A 22,773-nucleotide genomic window follows, 5' to 3' on the forward strand; every position below is an offset into this window, starting at 1 on the left:
GGTGAAGTCGCGTAGTGGTCTAAGGGAACGACGATGGTGGCACTGACGTTGTCCCCGGTCACGATGAGGGGGCTCGACAAAGATCAAGACACGGTGGCTGGATTTGATGTTTTCGCCCAAGAAAATAGGAGGTGACTGACGTTGTTGACACCGACAAGTACTCCGACTCCGATTGGTGTCGTCGTCGAAAGCTCAGACCGGCCAGATGTCGGGCAGCGGTGAGGCACTGGATTCCGATGGTAGTGACTTGCGCGTGGAGAAGGAGAACGGAAAAAAAAGTTCCTTGAGCGTTGATAAAGAAGGCCACACACGAAAATATTCTTCTGGAGGTAACCTAGTCAAGAACGAAATTTAAAAAAACAAAAAAGAAGCCAAAGATAACATAAAAAATACATCAACTTAATATAAATGATCAAATTGTTTTTTTTTTTTAAAAAAAAAAATTAGAGACTAAATTAAAGACAAAAATGATAGAAGGATTAAAATAAATTAAACTGATAAATTAGAGAAGTCAATCATTCATTAACCCATCTAAAAATAAAATAAATTAGATTCTCGGTTATTTTTTCTAAAATTGTCAAATAATAAAGAATCTACGAACGAATTTGAGACGGAGAAGTAGAAAATTATTCCACTCAAGTTTTCAACCTCGTTGACTGTGGTGTTGGGTTCCAAACTCATCGGCTTCTTCATTCTCTGATCGGAGCTGTTGCCTTCTCTTTGCGACCTTCACCACACCATGGCCACTCAACCCACCAACCATCCAAACTCAGTATACGATTTTACTGTCAAGGTTTGTACTTTATCTCTCTTTGCTTTCACTGTAATCTTAAATCGCAACTGTTTCTTCTATCACAATCTTGTTTTTATTTATTTAAGATTACTATTCTGTTACTAAATTAGGTTTAAAATCTTGAGTATCACTTAATCTTATTCTCAAAATCATAAAAACATCATTTTAATCCTTGAATGTGTATGTGTATCTATATGTAAGCAAGTATGATTAAGATGTGCGAGTTTTTGCGTTCACTAGCAGGATACTAAAGGTGATGATGTTGATCTTGTCACTTACAAAGGAAAGGTATTGGTCATTGTTAATGTTGCTTCCAAATGGTATGCTATCCCTCTTTGCTATTATATATTTCATTGTCGGGAATTTTTCCCCCTCATATCGATGATTATTCTTTCTGAAGTTGTAATCACATGAGAATATTTATAGTTCTTGTTCGGTTGGTATTGTTGAGGCAGTGGCATGACCAACTCAAATTATGTGGAGTTGAATCAACTATATGAGAAGTACAAAGACAAAGGTTTGTAGTTATATAACGCTTCCGTGATTTTATGTACTTCATTTCTGCAAAATTCAGGTTGGCTCTATGATTTGTGCCTGTGGAGATTGATATTGTGATGCTTTACTGTATGAAGCTGAGTGTTTCTTTTTATTATTTTCCGAGTATGGTTTTTATTAATAGATATGACGGAGTTTGATGGCTTCATTAGGGTTGGAGATTCTGGCATTTCCATGTAATCAATTTGGGGAGGAAGAACCTGGAAGCAATGATCAAATTAAGGAGTTTGTCTGCACTCGCTTTAAATCTGAATTTCCCATCTTTGATAAGGTAGATGAACATACTAGCTTGGAAAGCTTGTATTTAATCACTAAGTTTGAGCCCTCTCAAATGCCAATTAATTATATTCAGATATTCTATTTCAAATGCCAACTCTTTTGTGATACTTGTGCTGAAGATTAAATAGTATGGATTTTGTGCGTCTGCAATTTGGTTAATGTTTGTCACTGCCCTGAGTGAGATTTCTGTTTATTGTGGCATGAGGTCCATTTTGCTTTGTCATCTATTGTCAATATTAAACTTCCTCGTATGTGGAAAAGAAGGTCAAATAAACATTTTCATCTTCTTTAGACTCTGCATCTGTGAACTTCCAAATTTTTTGAAGAAATCCGGCATCCTGTATATATGTTCACCTCTCTGTCACTGTGCTAGATTGAAGTGAATGGGGACAATTCTGCTCCTTTATATAAATTCTTGAAGTCTGGTAAGTGGGGAATATTTGGGGATGACATTCAGTGGAACTTTGCCAAGTTTCTAGTTGACAAGGATGGGCAAGTGGTAGATCGCTATTATCCCACCACATCTCCTCTTAGCCTTGAGGTAAAAGTTGCATTCTCTCCTTATGTTAATATTCTATAAATCAGATGGTTTATGCTGCCTCTAATTCTTTTGGCAGCGAGACATCCGTAAGCTACTTGGTTTGTCTGAATGAAAGGATTCAGCTGGGAGGAGAGCGTGTGATGAACGTCAAAGGATCTAGTATTGACTTTGTTATGTTACCCTTGAAAAATCTGATTTTGTGCATAAAGGTGTTTTATCATCTGAACAAAATTTGCTTATTCCCATTGAAAACATGATGTCTGGTTTGGTTATGCTTAGTTGGGATTATGGGAGCATAAATCTAAGACATATAATCATATGCCAAAATATGAAAAAGTTGTATAAGGTTGTTTGAAGAAAAATTCATATAACTTTATTCTCATACTTGAGTAATTCATTGAGAAGCTCATTGACCGTAAATAACAGTACTTAATAAAACCTCCAAGGCAAATAGGGCTAATTGCAATAAGGTGGCATTGTGGATCCAACTCTCTCATTAACAAAATATTAACATTTGTCGACAAAAAAAAAAAATTAGGACTAATTATGTCTTATTTCCTATGATATTTCCTATGATTCAACTTATTTTTATTACATAAGCACGTAATTATTCATTTCAATGAGGATATTGAAGGTATTTTTGTTTGAGCAAAAGCATGGAATGTAGTATGCAAAAGGATTTCTGATCAGAACCAAAAAGAGTAATCAAAGACCTGGTTTGCATAGTAGAGCTTTTAACCAGGCAAATAAGGCTGTGTTCTCAACATGTACAAACTGTTCCCTTCAAATTATTTTAACTAATAAAACCAAACAAAACTGTATTGTTAAATGATGTTTTAATAATAAAAAGAATACACAACCCAACATTTTGTATACACTAATTTATTATTTTATTTATTTATTTTAACAAATTATAAAAAAAAAACTTCATCCCGTCTCTTTTTCCTTAAAAAAATATGAAACATTTCCAAGCAGTATTCTTGCTAATATAACATACCAGTTAGGATTTGGTCCAGCTCAGTCACAATTATGTTCAGTTCAGTTTATTACGCTGCAGATTGCAGAGACATTAAATGCCAGGGCCAAGGACAGGCAAATAATTGAGCTCAGTCCACTCAGCAATTGGAGTAAAGTGAACCATTATCATCAAGGGATCCCAGAACTCATCAAATTCAACTCGGGTAGACATGCATCCCAATGAATTTTGCTTTGGTTAAAAGTAGAAAGGGTTAAAAAAAGTCTTTTATTTGATAACTCATCAAGTCATCCATCTAAACCCACAATTGCATTCAAATTCACAAAGGTACTGATGTAATTGTCGACCAAACATGTGCAAATATCATGAGCTTTTCAACAGACATTTTTTTCTGGATAATGCCAAGAATCATCACTTAATCACTAATAAATCATTTGTTGCAGCATGTGTTAGTGCAAACCTCTCCCCCAACAGAAGGGGATAACAAACACAGTCACAATGCTCGCAAACTCAAGTTCATGTACAGCAGTTATATACAAAACTCTATCATTCCTTCCTAAATAAATCCTCAGCCACGAGTCAAGTCAATGCCAGTGTGGGTTTGCGTGTTTTTCAGCTCTGCCGGTTGAGATCCAGGCCAAATGTGTGCCCCAGAAGGGAGGTAGTTTTGATTATTATGACCAGGTGGAGCACTGGCTGGAGTAGCCATCTTGTCATTATGCTGAGGGTGCTCACCACTTTCATTTGTGATAGTGAGCCCTTGTTTAGGCTTGGTCTTTGAGCCACCATACACAAAACTGCACAATACGACCTGTACCAAGCCAACCCTTTCATTCATCTATCTACCTTTTAGATTTCAGGGTTATGATGTTGTTTCAGTTTTTTGATACAGAAATTCAGAAGCATATAGTCCCTACACACTCCCGATGCTGAAAGGAAACTATAGTATTATGAACAGGCCTAAGCTACATCAAAACTGTATTTGTGAGCATCCCGATCTCACTACCTCTAATATATTGTCCCGACCGTTCAAAGCAAATTCTTGTTTTGTCATATTGTTTCAGCCTTAACAGTGTGAAAAAGCAATTAAGCAAAGTTGATAACAACCAGAACTTCCAATCCAAGCATGGTGGTTGAATTAGGATACAGATAAATTGGAATGTCCATTTTCTGAATGGCAAATCGATATGGAATTGAGAATTGTAAGATTCAGATCAATTATAAGCATAATTCTGAGCCATTTAACAAAAGAAATCAATACACACATAAATAGCTTTGTGAAGTAAAATAGTTGATAAAGAGACATATTTCAAAATAACTTATATTATAATTTCCAAAATAACATTATTAGAATTTAAATTAGAAAATAAATCTTGACTATAATCAAATCTAGATCTTACCCTTTTGTTTTCTCTATATTTTTTATTAAAAGATATTAGAAAGCTCTATATGAATAAAAGGATCCAATAGATTAACTTACAGCCTGAAGTAAAAAATTGAAACTTGGTGAAGTTTGTCTTGGAACTAAAATATAATTTTTTCCTACTGAAAAATAAATGCAGAACACTGTCATTTAACTTCAGAGTTGTGGGTCATCTCCCTTCTTGGTCCACCAGCAGTGCAGCCTAAATGAAACAGAGGTCACAGATATGCATTACAGTGAGATTTGCCCACCCCCGTGCCCTTTTTTTGTAATTCTGATTGCAAAAACCATTTTTTGTAATTCTGATTGCAAAAAAACATTGTTTCAGCCAGGTGCAATGCAATGGTCTTTTGAAAGTGAGGTATTGCAACATGCTGCAGAGGAATCACACAATTTGCATGCAAGACATAATTCATTTGCAATTTACGTGATTCATGTGCGATTAAAACACATTTTATACAATACAACCTACAATCTGTATTGCCAGGCATTGTATCACACTAATCATTCGATACTGATAATCATGCTACAAACATACTGCAGGCTTTAGAAGAATCAAGATACCTGCACTGGGCTTCCAGCAATAAGCACAGCAACACCACCACCAATAACATGACCATCAGGACTAGAAAGTGAAACACTAATGCCACCAGTTCTATTGGAGGGTCCACCATCTTCAGCAACCAAGTAAGAACCAGACAAGCATAGTATTTGGAATCGTCCCTGTAAAATTTAGAAAATAGAATAAGTTTCCCAGTACATCATAAGAACAACCTTAGGCAATTGGCACTTAAAGCAATACTATTTAGTGCTTTAACCTCAAAAGTTATACTGGCATTGGTAGAAGCAGGCTGTCGTAGAGTGACTGAAGAAACTGTCCCAGTGCCTGACAAAACACAAAGAGCCCTTGGCCTCTGTTGAGATAACAATAATAACTTTGCCACAATGTCCTGCAGCAATGAAAATTGATTGTTCAAGGAAATTCTAAATTAATATGCATTGATAAAATTAAAATCTTGAAAGAGTTTCATGAAGAATACAGTAATTACACTAATTATTTGAAAACCAAATTAGATGTATTCAACAAGCATATTTAAATAGAGTTTTATATTTATTATGATAAACCCAGTCACTGAAAAGTCCCTCCACGTGTACATTCAATGATTTCCAATCATATAAGCCATCCATTTGGATTGCGTGCTTTTTAGATCTGTGTGAACTATGGACTATTGACAACAAGTCTTCAAATCACATAAATTAAATTTTCTAAATTGAGCAAGTTTTTTTTCCTGTGTTGATATCAATTACAACAAAGAGTTTAGAGTCACAACAAAAGTAGCCCATAAGAGGAAGCATTTAAGAAAAATCCATCCGCTCTAAGGCATACAACAATGCCCTCAACAACATTTTTCGCATTCAGGATGAAGAAAGAGAACAAAATAAATATGAATATCGGTATGGTGTATGAACAGTGTTAATACCTCCCCAACTCCTATAGTGACAACATGAGGTGAAAAGGCCAAGCCTGCTGAACTATTCATCCATTCACCTGCAATACAATAAACAAAAGATGTTAAAGATCCAGCCACTTTCAAGAAAATAAGTAAACTAAAGAGAAAAATATAGCTTGTTACTACCAAAACAAAAAAGTTAAAAGTGTAAAACCTATCATCTAATTTTTTTTATTTTAATTTATAATCCATAAATGTGAACTACTGCGGACAGTGACTACACATGATAAACGTCAGAAATCACGATGACGACAACATTAAGCAGTTGTATACGTCTCCAGGAAATCCTTTCATCATTACATTTAGTTCCATTCCAGAAATTTTGAAAGAGGAATTTAAGAATAACGGGTAATCATATCACAACAAAAATAGAATGTCAGTAATCAGGCACGACACATTGCAAAATAATATAAAATAACTAGGAGAATAAAGAAACGAAAATTACCAGTATAATGCATCTAGAAATAGTAAATAACAGCAACACAAAAATAATGCTTTTTAAAATACATTTCAGCAATACCAGACCAGAGCACAGCCATCATCCACCTCTTACTGTTGAGTTGCTAATAACGATTCAATAAATGAAATTTAACAACATAAAACTGACCACAAAATTTATCAGAAATTTAAAGCATCTACTGCTGCACACAAAATCAGAGCACAAATAGTCAAATACTAAACATTAAATTTCCATCTAGAGATCATTAACCGTATTGCAAATACTATAAACAAGAAATGAAGATCTCCACACAAACACACCTAATGCAGCTAGTTGTTGCTTCCTTCCAGATCCAGGTGGGCGCCCTCTTCCCTTTTTCTGAGAAAGGGTGGTTGCACTTTCACCCTGGGTGGAGTTAGCGGGGGCAGACATTGGAGACAATCTTAAAGAAACTGTTCCATCAGGACCATATTTACGGGGTCTCCCTCTTTTCTTCTTAACAGGCTCACTTGAAGGTGCCCCACTGCCAATGCCAATGTCATGGTTAAAATTGGCACGACCGTGAGGAGGCTCCACAGAAAATATGGAGCTAGACCCTACAGAACCACCTCCCTGACCCCTTGAATTTGGCTCAGCTTGAATGCCAGGGTTTGACAAAGGTCTGAACCCAGGGGCAGCTTGGAACTCCCCTCCCCCACTAAGCGTTCCAGAACCAGACCCTCCAACCCCTCCTCTATGCATGTAATATGAAGCTGAGCCACCAGAAAATGACATAACCTCTCTCCCATCCATGCATTTACTTGCTACCTGTGCAACTACGCCAAAACTCTACAAAACCTGACTTATTATACTAACAAATACGCGAAAATGCTAAAGTGAAAAGACACAGACAACAATGAAAAAATAGGACTTTAAGCCCTAAAAAGATCAAATGATCTAAAACACACAGTTCTACAGATACTGGTAACAGGTTCAAGGCAAAGTGTGTGATGCAACAAGGGTTTGATTTACTTAGATGAATCTAAAATATCCCCTCTATAACAGAAAAATAAAAAATACCCTACCCAGTTGAAAGGAACTCAAGACACTGTAACCACAGAAAATCCATGAGAAAACACATAAGGGAAAATTGTGTTGTGTCTATAAATAATGTAGGAACACCAGAAGTTTGGATTCCAGACAGAAAACTCAGACTTGCAAGCTGGCAGTTCAAGGACCTGTCTGAACTGACTAAGAAAACAAAAGCCCAGATTTGATATCTAGGGTTTTGACAGAAGAATGCAGGGGGAAAAGGGGGAAAAGGACAAATGGGTGAGAGTTGGGAGTTGAGAAGGGAAAAGATGAATAAAAATGTGAGCTTTTGAAAGAAAGTGGGGTTAGTGAAGTGGAGAAGTGTGAGTGAAACGTATGGGTGTAGAAAGGGGTAAAAAAAAAAGAGGCTTTGACAGTTAATTGTGTTGTGAGCATGGCCAAGAAAGCAGAGAGATAAAGAAAAAAAAAAAAAGGAAACATGACAAGAAAAGAAGACTAACAGGGACGGCAGAAAATGTGGCCTACCAAAGTACCGAAACCTCTTGTCCTTTCTCTGACTGCCCTTGCTTCATAGGGTACTCAGCCCTTGCTTCAGAGGGCGGACCATAAAGTCTTTTAACCGCTATAAACTATATTTTTTACTCACAAACATCTTACTTCATCAAAATTCAGTTCTTGCTTTATTAGTAGGTTTCATCAAAATTTTAGTTTGTTAAGTATTAAAAAATAATATTTTTTAAATATTATTGATATGGAGTGTCTACTGATAACAAACTTCTGTCAGGCAAGAAATATACTCTACTATAAGAACTTTATTTACATTAAATTTTATTTGATTTGAAATTGTTACTATTTTCATAAATAATAATGTAATTTTATGTATGAAAATACAGTTATATATATATATATATATATATATATATATATATATATAATTTTATTGTGTCAATTTGTCAATAGGAAGCACTAATAACAGTGTCGATGGAATAAATAAATAAAAACGGATTACAACAAAGAAAAATGGTAGAGTTTTTATTAAGAAGGAAATATAATTATTTTCCATATATTATTTCTTAATTAAAGGTCCTCTTTGGTGCTTTTAACGATTTTTTATTTTTATTTTTAATTTTTTATTGTATTTGTTCTGTCTTTAACTAATTTTAATATTTTAAAATATATTAAAAAATTAACTTACTGTAGAAAAATAATATTTTGAAAACACAACTAAAAAACACCATTTAAAAAAGTCAATAGAGAAATTAAACTCTTTTTAACAATTATAGTTTCTTTTATAACTAAGTTTATAACAAGTTAATTTTAATTTATAAAAAATATCATTTTATCTCTTTTTCTCTTAATTTGTTGAGTCAGCCGAGTTCATTGTTGGATTAGACACTAATTATCATGATTAGTGAATCCCTTGGTCATACCAGAATAGTTTTGTTTAAAGGTAAAACATTTGTGGTCTCTTTTGAAATTTCAAAGCAATAAAACGTAGCCATTATTGACCATCTCATAAATTCTCAATTGGACTATTCACAAATATATGACTAAATATATGACTATTCTCAATATATTATGACTAAATTAATGAATAAGTTGATGTTTTTTTAGTCATACAGTACAAACCATGTTAAAAAAAAGAAAAGAAAAATACTACACAAATTGGGTGATTGGTAATATTAATTTTTAAATTTATCTCCACTTAAAAAAATTGGGCAATTAAATTGCGTAGTGCTAAGGTTTTGGTTAATTAAAAGAGGGTTTTAATTTATGAGATGGAAATGTCTACAACTAAGAAATAGTTTTGTGTATTTTTTACATCAAATTAATTCAAAAAATGAATTTCGATATAAAAAAGAGACTAACAGCATGATTACAAATACCATATTAAGATCAATCCAAAAGGTTCAATTCGAAAAACCAAAATGTGATCAAGGAGTTCATGTGAGTGACATATGTAAAAAATTAGAGTGTCATAACAAATAAAAAAACAAAAATTGTTGGATCAATAAACGATCAGATAAATTATTACATAATAATTATACGTTTGATTTTGTAAGATCGTTTAAAAACAAAAAAAAAAAAATCGAATAACAAGTGAATTTATAGAGTGAAAAAAATAATACTTACATCTCTCTGATACAAAATCATGAAACAAATAAGTTAATTTTAGATAAATATAACTTAAAAACACTTTACAAAACCTATAATAAAATTGATGATGTCTGATAATAGAAAAAGTAAAAAAAGAAAAAAGAATTTACAAATACAATAATAAACATTTTACTATTTACTCCAACATTAATTAATTAAATTTGATTTTTTTTATAAACTATTATTCTAATCGATAAATAAAATTGTAAGTATTGTCTACAGAGTCATAAATAAAATAGTTAAATAAATAGTTTCATAGATTTGAACTTGTCTTGTTATAAAATTTTGTTGTATGGCTTGCATCTTATCTTATATAAACTTCCAACAAAAACATCTACAACTCGAAAAAACAAATATGGTTTTTTTTTTAAAAATAGTAAAATTTCACTAAAAATATTAAAAATAAGCAGACAAAGAAAACATAATAGTATGATAAAAGATTATTAAAATATAATTAATTTTTATTTTATACATAATCTTATTCGGTGTTATATTTATTTCGTTAAATGATGGTGTGGTACAAGGTGAATTATTATTCTATTGACATATCTATATCAATATATAGAATGATAATAATATTTAACGAGAATAATGTTTGAATATCATTTAAGTGTTATTATGTGATTGATTTATGATTATTATTATTATTATTAATTGTAGAATAATTTTGGACTAATATACATAGATGATGTTATTTACATTTTTTCAGTTTTGTTTTTTAAATAAATACTAAAAAAAAATTAAAGTAACTATTTTACTAAGTTTAATTATCAAATGATTTTTCTAAAAATCAATTACTACATTTTTAATTTAATGTTTTTTAAATTTAATATTTTTTAATTATAAAACTATCTACAAAGTAAATTAAAAATGATTTATGATAAGTTAAAAAGTTATTTCAATTTTATTATAATAAAGTAATATTTTTATTATCACAAAAGTATGTGTATACACACGTGCGCTCTTGAGGCATGTGTTTTCACTTGTAGAAATAAAATAAAAAATATATATACTTAATCCATTTTTCTTGTTAGGCATAAAAGCACTGAAAGTGATGACAACATGCATAAATAATTTAAAGTTACCGATTGAAAATTTATGACTCAGTCGATGTTTTCATGATTATATACTTTTTCAAAGGGTCAAATTCATTAGCCTAGATATAAATTCACAACTTTTAATATGTTCTGGAATATTTTGTTAATTTGTTTAAAAATAATTATAAAACAGGTTTTCAGATCAAACTATACAAATTTAATCACTTATTTTTAGTTTTTACGTCTACAAATACAAATTATTTGTTTTGGTTTTGGTACATATATTTTTTTAATTTATTGTAATTCTTGAGTAATTTTTTAATTTTACAAATTTAATTAACATAAATTATGAATAATAGAAGGGTACTCGCAAAGTCTAAAAAACTGAGATAATTAAAAAATAAAAAGCTAATGAAAGGCCATTTGCATGAGATTAGTAGTTGATTAATGTAGTTGGTGACTCCTAAGTTTGATTGACGAAGTTGAGTTTTGACTTAACCTTTTTTATTCCTTTATTAAGGAAGGTATTTATTATAGAGAATACAAATAATATTAAAACACAGTATATACATATATAAGGTGTGAAAGATGAGAACTAGCAACCAAAGTCCTTTCACTTTCCCTGTCTTTCATAGTTTTGACTGTTTGGAATCCCTGCGCTTGCTGAGGTGCTTCGTCAATGCTTCTTATCGCTTTTTCTTACTCAATTCCTCTTCGTGTTTCTTTCTGATCTCTCATTTTGCTTAAAGAAATTCTTTGCTTCATTGCTTGCTGCTTCAATTTCGTCTTCTTCTAATGCATTTTTACTTTTTTTTTTCTACGCAAATAAATGTTTTGGAGCTCATCTTTTGGCTGATTTGATTGCTTTTCGTTAGAAATTCAGGGAGGCACCGTTAAAGTTGATTGACCAGAACTGCTCTGATTTGCTGCTGACAGAAAGGTTTGTTTTTTTAGCCGTATATGCTGGATATGCGTTATTGTAATGCTTGTTTTTTGATAATTTCCTTATTGGGTAGTTTCTGTCCTTTTTTCACTGTTAACTGTTATTGGGTTCTCCCAACCGAGCTAAGCATGGTCCCAGGCGACATTCAATTGTGAATCTGTGACTAGCTCCGTACAGAAACTGCTTGTTGTGGGGGTTTTGTTCTCTTAATTTAAAAGGGTTTTTTGAGTGTTGAAAATAAAAAGATTCAATTTCGGTAAGTGAAGGCCTACCGAACTTGTTCCAACGTAATCCTGTGAGTGATATGGTATGAGTTGAAGATGGTGTTAGGTTGTGAGGTTAATACGGTTTTAAGCTAAAAGGGGCTTTTGGGTAATTGGAATGTTTCTTGTCTAACTCGAATTTTCCACTGAGTTACAGGGTTGGGATGGGTTGTGACTTTTCTAAGTACACAGCATGCTGCATGGATACAGAGGAGGATGGTCATCCAGCTCCTGAGGATCAGGTTGACGGTGGTAAGTGTTTGAATGTGCCTAGTTTCTGTTCTTAATGCTCTGAGAGTAATTGCTGTTTCTGTGTTTATATTTGTTGTTCAGAAAACGAAGACAATGCTGTTGAGGGCATTGAGTTGCCACGGTTTCATGAATTCACCATTGATCAGCTTAGGAGGGCTACATCAGGATTTGCTGTTGAAAATATTGTTTCTGAGCATGGAGAAAAAGCTCCAAATGTGGTCTATAAAGGGAGACTTGATAATCAAATGCGAATTGCAGTCAAACGGTTCAACAGAAATGCTTGGCCTGAAGCGCAGCCATTTTTGGTAAGCACGCATCATTTTACGTGTAACTTTCATGTTCATTATAAGTACCAACTTTTTTGTATGTTTATGCTTTTTATAGTGACCAATTCTCTTGTTGGTTTTATCAAACTTTTGTTATTTTTAACAACTGAATCAATTGTTGTTTCATGCGCATGTGTCTATTAATTTCTTTTTGTTGGTTTTTGTCTCACTCTTTTCCTCTGCCAGACAGAGTTCCTATATGCTATGGGAATTAGGGGGATGACTGATTAGTGAGCTAAGTCTAATCAATTTCACAAAATAGGTTTGTTAAGGTGAAGTTTGGACTTACCTATATAATATAGTTTGGCCATAAATTTAGTTGATGTAGGATCTCTAATACACTCCCACGTCAATGATATATTAGGATAGACTCTTATACCATCTTAAGAAAGTGAAATTTAAGCCTAACTTAATACAAAATTGGTTTTATAAGATGAGGATTTTACCCATCTATATTATACAATTTGATCATATCTATAGTTGATGTTAGATTTAGAGATATGATGAAATTATAGCATACAAAAGAGTTCAAATCTCACCTTATCAAGTTGATTTTGTGAGATTAAGATAGACTTAAAGTTCACTTTCATCGGGTGCTATTAAAGCTAAGCAAAGCCTATTATACTGAGATTTGTTGGACTTATCTCGCCACCTATTAGTGGGCTCCCCTGTATTCCCATGCTTGATGTTTTCGGTTGGAATGTTCGATGTCTTTGGCATGGGGGAGTTTGTTTGAAATCTTACATTGAATAGAAATATGGTCAAATTATAATATATTGATGGGTGTAAACCTTATCTTACCAAATCAGTTTTGTGATATTGAGTTAGACCTAAATTTCACTTTCTTAATAATTTGTCTTATCAGTGTGTTTGATGTTGTTTTTTTGCATTAACTTCAGTTAACATGGTTCCAACACTGTAGATGTTTACTGAGTTGTGATTCTCCGGTTGGCTTTACAGAACTTTTGTCATTTATAATGGCTAAATCAATTATTATGTTGTTTATTGAATGCCTTTTAATTTCTTTGTCTGTTTTTACGTCACTGTTTTCCCTACCGCAGACAAAGATTTTATAAGCGTGTGTATGTTGTTTTGTGCATTATCATTTCGTTACATTGGATGAATAAATATAATAGGTCCAATTTAAGTGTGTTTTAAGTTGTTTAAATGTGGTGCTTCAAATGGTTTCAATTGGTCAAACTTGTTAGATGTCCATGATGAGAAGGCATGTGCCAACTCCTTCTAGATTTGTTATTTTAAGTGTACGTTAAAGTTTTCTTTTGTGTGCTTTTACATTTTAATAATGCTGCAATCTGTTTGGTTTATTCTTCTTTCTTTTTCCACTTTTAACTGCCGAATTGGTTATTACTCCGGGTCGTGCACATTTGTCTTCTATTCATTTTTTATTTTTTTTGGTTTTACCTCATTCTTGTCCCATTGAGGACACATAGGTCCTATCAGGGTAACTGTTCAGTGGAATCATTGGTTAGTTTTATAAGAGCTACTTTTTTTTTTCTCTCGCTCATTTGCATTTCTTTGTGTAGGATAAACAAATGTAAGGTAGTCCATCTTAAGTGTGCTTTACTGGTTTTTTTGCTGTGGAACGGAATACTTTCTCTTGCAGTTCAGTATTTTCATATTTCATCCTTTCTACTTGTAGTACCAGTTGAAAATTATCCACTGTTTTCTCAAATTCATTTGCGTCTGATTAGATGTGGTTTTCTTTGTTCACTTAAGCATGTTATTTAGTATTCATTATCAGTTCATTAAAGAACCTTCTTTTCCCACTTCAGGAGGAGGCCAGGGCTGTTGGTCAGCTGAGGAACCAACGACTGGTAAATCTGCTTGGATGTTGCTGTGAAGGTGACGAGAGGTTACTCGTTGCAGAATATATGCCCAATGATACTTTGGCAAAACATTTATTCCATTGTAAGTGCATAGTTGACGACTAATATTTTTGCCATTCACTTGTTTGTGCTCTAAATAAAACTCTTATCAAGCCATTGGCTGAAAGCAACCTGGTGGAATTAAGAATGCCCCCTTGTCATGATTCTTTAAAATCTGTTTGCCAGGAAGGCAATTCATTGCCTTAACTCTTTTATTTGTTCCATTCTTCCTGGTGAACGGTAGCTGTGTTTTTCTGTTCCCATCGCTTCATGCTCGCATCCTCTTTATGGTTTGATGATGCTTTCTTAGCAACTTTTTACGTAACTTTTTAGGGGAAAATCAGCCCATGCGATGGGCAATGCGAATGAGAGTTGCATTGTTCCTTGCCCAAGCTCTAGAGTACTGTACCAGCAAAGGACGTGCACTATATCATGATCTAAATGCCTACAGAGTGCTTTACGATGATGTGAGTTTATTTCCTTCATCTGTGATATGACCTTTTTGGTGCTCAGAACATGCAGTATTTTAACTGTCTTCATCCTCAGGAAGTGCTATCCAGCACAGAATATGGTGTTATCCTGGAAAGCTTTATCACAGTTGAGAAAACGATATTCTATACATTAAAAGTTAATCAACGTCATTTAATACTGACAATTCATTCCCCTTAACAAGCATAAAATTAATACTTATTTTGTTCTTGTCTTCAAAATTTTATATTTCACACTCCTAAATATTATTTCAAAATAATTGAAAAAGAATTGAAAAGCGGTAAAAATATAAATATGCTATTTTTGAAGAATTTAAAATAATATCATATGTTTGTTAGAACCTTATAGAACTGGTCTTTGTTCAAATATTCATTGTCTCAGAGTGGGTAAAGACTGGGTGGATAGTAAGTTCCTATTTACATTATTAAAGGGCAATGAAATGGAATGATTTGTGTTTTAGCCTGAATAGTAAATGTTGACTGTCTTTTTCTTTCCCCACTTGTTATTCAGGACTACAATCCTAGACTTTCATGCTTTGGTTTGATGAAAAATAGTCGAGATGGAAAAAGTTATAGTACGAATTTGGCGTTTACTCCACCTGAATATCTCAGGACAGGTACCATATCAAACAAGATAATATTTTTCATCACAAAAAGATTGTTACTTGATTTTCTCTGTCTGTACTTGGAGATATAACTTTAGTACCATTTTTATTAAGACTTTTTAGTTATGATAATTGGCATTTCTTCTTTCATCACAGCTGTTTCAGATATGATAATTGAGTTTGAGTTGTCATTACTTTCACCTTTCTTTGGCTGTTCTACTTGAACCAAAACCTACTTGTCTGTTCAATTTTTATGGAAAGTGTTTATATGTTGTGTAAAAGCAGTTTCTCTCTTGGAGCTCAAGTAATTAGTACCTAATGTGATGATATCCCATGGAGCTGAAATGTTATCAGATGATACCTTTGGCAATTTTACTCCTGGACCTGGACCTGGACCACTGTCATTATCATTAGTATTTTCTTATTCTCTGTCAAGAAGAATTCATTGGTCAAGAATGTGAAACTATCTAGTCATACCTGGTCTTTTGCAAATTTTGTTTTTAGATCAATTTTATGCTTTTCTTCATAAACTTTTAATCCAATTACTGACTTATTTCTGTGGACATTCATGTTCACATTGTCGTGGGTGATATTTGAGCAAATTTGGGGGATTATTAGTGTCATGGCTAATTAACATGTTGATATAGTTTTGTTTTTATTGTATATATTTCAAACTTGAGTGTGCGCTGGGTTTTTTCTTTATTTTGATCGGTGAATTTGCCTTGAGTAGATTATATAATTCTCATCTCTCCCAAATATAAAAACAAAATTTGTTTATATGATGTGATGATGGTTTAATTATTATATTCATTTCATATCATCTTAAGTAATAAATATAAGTATATAATGACGTTGTGTTTGCCCTCCTATTCCCTGGTCTTGTAGGCAGAGTAACTCCAGAGAGTGTAACTTACAGCTTTGGCACACTTTTGCTTGACCTTCTCAGTGGAAAACATATTCCTCCAAGCCATGTAAGTTTCTTTACTTGATTCAAAGTTATGCAAACCATATTTACTGTCGCCTGTCCGATAGTGTTGTCTATCTTCTTAATTGAGCTTTCTTTTGATCATTTTTTTCTTCTGCTTGTTTGAGCTAAAATTAAGTACTCCGTTGAGATTTTTTAATTGCACAGTTTTTAGACTAACTTGAGGCTCTTGTGATAGAATATGGTGGTTTTTCTTTGGACAAGGACTAATGATTTTGTATTGATTTAGATTTAGATTTTTTTTGTGCATTTAACATTTAAAGTGTTTAATAACCTATTATTGTAAACTTTTTGAAAATTTCTGAAAAAAGAAATCTCAAGATAATAATCACTTCCAAAACATACACTTCCTTTCATAGTATTTGCTTGCTCATTGACTTGGTTAGAATCAGGAATCCCGAGATGCCATCTGACTTTTGTTTATAAGGGCAATTTTCAAATGATCTGGTGACTGATCAATTTTCAAATGATCCGGAGACTCTACAATTTTTCAATGATCAGGGGATTGAACAATTTTCAAATGTAGGGCACTAAACAATTTTCAAATCATCAGGAAACTGAATTTGTGCTTCCAAGTATGCTCTGTTCCCTAATGTTGTCTATCTTCTTTCGCTTTTTGAGCCTTTTCATTTAATTGATTTATTCTACCTTAGCTATAAAATCAAGTAAGAAGTGCCCTGTTTGAGAATTTTAAATTACCTATTTGTTTGGACAAACAAAGGGTTCCTGTGCCTGTGAATGGTAGTTTTTATTTTCTTAAGCACTAAGCTTCTGTTTTTGTTTTTTATTTAAATTTTGTTGTGCATCTAGCATTTAACGTGTTTTAAGTTTGACTTATTTTGAAGAAAAATTCACCAGTCAACTTTTTGGAAAAAAAATTCCCCAAAATAATCGCCTTCAAAGCATACACACACTTACGTTCATAATTTTTGCAGGCCCTTGACCTAATTAGAGACAAGAACCTGCAGACGCTATCAGACTCTTGCTTAGAAGGGGAGCTTACAAATGATGATGGGATTGAATTAGTGCGTCTGGCCTCACTGTGTTTGCAATCTGAACCACGAGAGCGTCCTAATCCAAAGTCACTGGTTGCTGCTCTAATACCTCTACAGAAGGATTCTGAGGTTAGCTGTTTTGAAAGTGATTCAGAATAATTTACTGTATGAGCACAAGAATAGCTGGACTTAATAATTTTAAATGAAGATAAACTATATCATAATGCTTGAAGAATGGTTTTTCTAGGATTTTAATTTGCTTTTTGACTGATGTTTCTTACTTTCTCTGCTAAATATTGTTATATAAATGTTCATATAAAAGGGTAACATGTGGTTGATATATACCAGTTAAAATAACATTGGAGACTGATTCATATTTTGCAAGGCATATTTGTCTTAGCAATAATATTCCGACCAAATTCAGGACACAAACCTAATTGTTGAACTTTGAATTGTAAATCTTACTGATTCGTAAGATTCAGAAATTCAATGAAAAATACATTGAAGTATTCCTCATAAAAGATGTATAGTGATCAATATAATAATTTTAAATGAGAAAATGGAAAACTTCTTAACTATAAATCTCAGAAGAGATAAATTCCAAGTCCTTAATTTAGAAGTTGCTATGAAATTGTTTGTTAGTAGTTTGTTGGGGTGCTGGTTATTTGTAGTTAGTTGGGTTAGTTGGGGTGCCACGTGGGAGAGAGTTAGTTTTTCGGCAGGTTATACAAGTAGATAACTGCTACTGTTGTAAATAACTCCTTTTTGACTATTGATTTCATTCAAACTCTTCTTGCATCTTCTTTCTGTAATAAAATTGAGTTCGGGATTCTTCTCGGTTCAATCTCCTACCTTTCTGTAATTCTTTGAGTTGATATTCCACAACATAACTATGAAAAAAAGGCTATGGAACTATGCGAAAAACCCAGTATAGAAAATAGGTAACGAAGTTTATCTTATTTCTTGATTGAAAATAACAGAACAGCAACTGAGGTTTCTTTTCCAAGAATCTTCCTTTCACAAAGGGTTTCCCCTTCGTATAATGCAGCTAATACCTGAATCTGAATCTATACAATTCAAATGCCCTTCCATCCTTATTCTCCCATACTTTGTACTTCATCCCCTGTATCTAAGTAATCCCGCATGGCTAACTGTCCCTAATTTATTTTCCCTTCTGAACTTACAACCCACCCAAAAATTCAGCTTGTCCTACCAGTTTAAATCTAAAAAATGGAAAGTATAGGAAGAGCTTCTGTAAGAATTATTGTGGCTGTAGGACAATTAACAACTTTAACGATAGCAATCAAATATTCTGTGACCATTTGGACCTATTCTTCTGTACAGACCATACGAGAGAGAATGACTACAAGTCCTCTCTGAATGTCCTAAATGAACCCATAACCTCCAGGTCATCCTGGATGCGATTCTGAATAGAGTGTATAAAAATGAGTGTCGGTGTAAATTTGGTAGTGCAATAACCAAATAATATGCAACTAATAGTACTCCTTTAATCCCTTTTTAATTTAACAACTAGGGTCGAACGTTACATGTTGTATAAGTGCCATGAGCTTCTAAATCTAATTGTTGATGGGTGTGGAACTCGAAAGCCCAATCAGCCATGAAGGAAAAATGATCATACATTGCCGGTGTAGATACTAGCATGTTTTAAGTAACATAAAGATGGATGTGGAACCAAGCAAACTGCTGATGTGAGAATTAAATAGAGATGGATGTCTCAACAAAGGAATGGAGAATGGTAAAACATCATTGATGTGACAATCGAACAGAGCAGAATCACAGATGTAATTGCGACATTTAGGGCTTCAAATTTTATATGTTGTAAATAGATAAATAAATTTTAGGATATTTAACTTTCTAATTTCATTGTTGAGAATTGGTCAAAGGAATGTGAAAAAAGAAAATAACAATGAATTGGTTAGTCATGAGATTTTAATAGAATCATAAGACACTTGGACCATATTTTTTTATTGTTGGAATTGATAATCTATGATTTTTCTTTTGTAGGCTCCTTCTCATGTACTGATGGGTATACCAGATGGTGCAGCTACTTTTCCCCTTACACCTCTAGGAGAAGCTTGTCTACGAATGGATCTTACTGCCCTGCATGAGGTGATGGAGAAAATGGGGTATAAAGACGATGAGGGTGCAGCAACTGAGGTTTGTTTGATATCTAAATTGTAGAACCTGAAGCCATTGGTTTATTATTCATTTTCATTCAACTGTGTTTTTATTATGGGGTACCAAGGATTAGTCGTGTTCATAAAGTAACTGCCAAGCTCAAAAGAATGTTTTATCAAATTACTATATATCTAGTTATACTTAATGGTGTTGAATCTCTGGCTTTAAAGAAACGAGAAAAATGTGAATGTAGCAAAAATGAGAAGGTTAAAATGAATGTGTGGCTGCACTAGAAAGGATATTATTCCAGAGTATAATATATGAGGAGATATTAATGTGACATAGATTGGAGAATATATGACAAACTTGGTTAAGATGTTTGTGTGAGGAAGACTACTGTTAGCAGCTATATGGAAAATATAATGCGTGGTTTTGAACCGTGTAAAAAGGGTAAGGAACCTAAGAAGGTCGTTAGCAGAAATTGTTAACCTTGTGGTGAATAATGGATTAGTTTGTTTAAATTTAAATTATTATTTTTTTCAAATATGTTAAAAAAAATCACTTATTTAAGAAACAGATAAGATTTGCTTATTGAACTAAGCATATTATTTTTAAACTAAGCATATTAGACAAAACATAAAAAGAAACATAACTTCTTGTTTTATTATAAATTTTTTTTTTTAAAAAAAAATAAACAAACAAATCAGCCCAATCTCTTTGAGTATTTTTTCTTTAATTGAATCCAATGGTGTCTTGCAATCCATGTAGCCAAGCTCAGTGAGACAAGGCTTTTATTGTTGTTTGTTTTGATAGTGGTGTAAGTAACACGATCGACTCTGAAATAATTCATTGTTGGTCTTCGTAATTTGTTGGGTCCTTTGTTTGACACTTTTGTAGTTTAATCTTTAGTGGGAAAGGGAAGGGAATATTGTATGCTGTACGTGGTCCGCCATATCAGACAACATAAGAAGACTTAGTGCTACATGGAGTTTTTCACTTATGAACTTCATTTTTTTGTTTGCGCACTTAGTTAAAACATGTTGGTCTAATCTTGACTTGTTTTCTATTGTACTGATTTGTTTTTCCTTGTTGATTGATTGATTTTGTTGTCCACTGATTTCTTTATTATATTTTCCTATCAAGCAGCTTTCATTCCAAATGTGGACGAACCAGATGCAGGAAACGTTGGACTCAAAGAAGAAAGGGGATGCTGCTTTTCGGCTTAAGGATTTTAAAACGGCAATTGATGGCTATACGCAGGTTAATAATTTCTTGGCTCTTGGTTATATTGAAGAGTAAACTTAGTTTCGCTTTTGGTGTCCTCCTGGTTTCTCAATTTCATGAATTTTGACCCTCAATTTCATGAATTTTGACCCTCTAAACAAATGTCTTTTTTTTTAGGTTTAGTCTAGTCCGTAAAAGTCTGTGGATAAACAGACCTGTCTTGGGTCCAAATAATTATTAAAAAAACTGAAAAATCTATTAATTTAAAAGAAATTTATTTATTTTTACTTTTTTTTTTTGTTTAGACAAAATCTGTCCAAATAAAATTGGCCAAATTAGAATTGATAGAATAAAATCCATTAAATTAAATCAAATTCCTTTTTCTTCAATTGGCCAAATGTAACTTTTCTGTCTAAAACGTTGCAGTTTGAAGTCCACGGGAATCCGTGAGTTTAACGGATCATATCAATGAATTGACTGTAATTATGCTGATTTTAATAAAGAGTGTTTTGGATTATCCAGCTTAACACCCGATATTTAACAAAAATAGTAATGTAGCAGTACAGTGCAGAGTCACGCCAACATGATTATTGTGCTAATGTGCCATGGCATTAGAGTGTCACATCACCATTTTTGTTAAACATTGAGTGTTAAGCTAACATATGAACCAAAATTGTACAATTGGTACTGGAGGGATAAATTAAGCCAAAAGAATTGGTGTTGAACTTTGCAAGATTGAGAAAGTAGAGTAATCAAAAGAGAAATTAAGCTTTGTATGAAATCACTCGGTGTCCCTTCCTGACTTGGCGGGCGTTATAAGAGGTTGAAATCAGTTTGAGATGTTAAATTCGTTATATGAAACTATAATTTTCCTTTCTGAACTAGGAAAGAAAGTGATACAATTCAAATATTGCAAGACTAGATCGATACATACACAAAATAAAGACATAATGTGAATGATTAGTTCTGTTTATTACTAGCCTATATTGATGATATATATTGGAGCAGTTATGATGTGGCACTGATAGATTTGTTGTGTAACGCAGTTCATTGATGTTGGAACAATGGTTTCTCCAACGGTTTATGCACGTCGTAGTTTATGTTATCTTATGAGCAACATGGCTGATGAAGCACTTAATGATGCAATGCAAGCCCAAGTAATATCACCCGTTTGGTATATTGCGTTTTATTTACAAGCTGTTGCACTTTTAGCAATGGGCAAGGAGAATGATGCTCAAATGGCACTTAAAGAAGGTTCCTTGCTTGAAAGTAAAAGGAGCACAAATTAATGGAGTTCTTTGGCCAAACCTTGCTTTCTTGTTCGTGAAGATAACTTGCATAGAACAAGTGCTGGTTTCTCAATGTTACAGGGCTCCCCAGTTCCTAATCGGACAAATTGTATTGCATGGAATAGAGTGGTTTATTATACTTGTGCATCACTGGTTCATTGGTTGCCTAGAAGCATTCTTTTGCACAGACTAGAGTCACCAGAGATATATACACTATCTATTTGCATTAGGGTTCTCTTTTTGTTGTTTAGTCAGCTATGTCAGTATAAAGATGATGATGATGGGAAGAATTTGAGGAACTTTTGGGAGAGAGTTGTGTTTGTAAAGGTAAGGATCACCCGTCACTGTGTATGTCAGCATTTGTTGAGTAAACAGCAGATGTTGTTGGTGTGCTTGTAATTTAATGTACAGAACAATTGGTTATGGCTACCGTGTCAACATGAAATATGTTGTTTTTGTATGTTATATTGATATTATTTTGCATCTAATAAATTCTTTTAATATTATTTTCTTTTCTACAATCATCTCTTTGCCTCTTTATCTTGTTTTTTTTACCTACTAAACCTCATCAAATTTTTCTTCTTTTGATAATATTTGACAATGAATAAGGTTTAGGTTTTAATCCTTTTTCCATA

The 22,773-nt window shown here is 33.0% G+C and overlaps 3 protein-coding genes across 8 annotated transcripts; 2 read left to right on the top strand and 1 right to left on the bottom strand.

Annotated features, from left to right (window-relative positions):
- Positions 1-564: 564 nt before the first annotated feature.
- LOC106766812 (probable glutathione peroxidase 8) lies at positions 565-5,248 on the top strand. 2 transcript variants are annotated; one of them, XR_002668954.1, is made up of 7 exons: positions 565-793; positions 1,034-1,113; positions 1,249-1,310; positions 1,501-1,619; positions 2,001-2,168; positions 2,245-3,349; positions 5,111-5,248. XR_002668954.1 is itself a non-coding variant. In XM_014651574.2 (6 exons), exons 1-6 carry the CDS (start codon positions 740-742, stop codon positions 2,278-2,280), a joined length of 516 nt encoding a protein of 171 aa, XP_014507060.1. In that variant the 5' UTR covers positions 701-739; the 3' UTR covers positions 2,281-3,345. The 2 variants fall into 2 exon arrangements, 1 of the variants encoding a protein (XP_014507060.1); XM_014651574.2 differs by lacking the exon at positions 5,111-5,248 and having other exon boundaries at positions 701-793; positions 1,037-1,113; positions 2,245-3,345.
- LOC106769472 (AT-hook motif nuclear-localized protein 5) lies at positions 3,400-8,132 on the bottom strand. 4 transcript variants are annotated; one of them, XM_014655100.2, is made up of 5 exons: positions 6,838-8,120; positions 6,049-6,116; positions 5,386-5,517; positions 5,132-5,290; positions 3,400-3,955 (listed from the first exon to the last, which is right to left on the bottom strand). In XM_014655100.2, exons 1-5 carry the CDS (start codon positions 7,307-7,309, stop codon positions 3,713-3,715), a joined length of 1,074 nt encoding a protein of 357 aa, XP_014510586.1. In that variant the 5' UTR covers positions 7,310-8,120; the 3' UTR covers positions 3,400-3,712. The 4 variants fall into 4 exon arrangements, with proteins under 4 accessions (XP_014510586.1, XP_014510587.1, XP_014510588.1 ...); XM_014655101.2 differs by lacking the exon at positions 3,400-3,955 and adding an exon at positions 3,997-4,314 and having other exon boundaries at positions 6,838-8,131; XM_014655102.2 differs by lacking the exon at positions 3,400-3,955 and adding an exon at positions 4,513-4,769 and having other exon boundaries at positions 6,838-8,128.
- A 3,186-nt stretch (positions 8,133-11,318) lies between these two features.
- On the top strand, positions 11,319-22,644 carry LOC106767913 (probable serine/threonine-protein kinase At5g41260). Of its 2 annotated transcripts, none has more exons than XM_014652879.2 (12): positions 11,319-11,411; positions 11,627-11,683; positions 12,107-12,201; positions 12,283-12,506; positions 14,321-14,456; positions 14,747-14,880; positions 15,413-15,518; positions 16,392-16,477; positions 17,427-17,615; positions 19,512-19,664; positions 20,772-20,885; positions 21,896-22,644. In XM_014652879.2, exons 1-12 carry the CDS (start codon positions 11,332-11,334, stop codon positions 22,136-22,138), a joined length of 1,617 nt encoding a protein of 538 aa, XP_014508365.2. In that variant the 5' UTR covers positions 11,319-11,331; the 3' UTR covers positions 22,139-22,644. The 2 variants fall into 2 exon arrangements, with proteins under 2 accessions (XP_014508365.2, XP_014508364.1); XM_014652878.2 differs by having other exon boundaries at positions 11,325-11,411; positions 11,619-11,683.
- Positions 22,645-22,773: the final 129 nt, after the last annotated feature.

Source organism: Vigna radiata, chromosome 7, assembly GCF_000741045.1.
Source record: "Vigna radiata var. radiata cultivar VC1973A chromosome 7, Vradiata_ver6, whole genome shotgun sequence".
Taxonomy (NCBI): domain Eukaryota; kingdom Viridiplantae; phylum Streptophyta; class Magnoliopsida; order Fabales; family Fabaceae; genus Vigna; species Vigna radiata.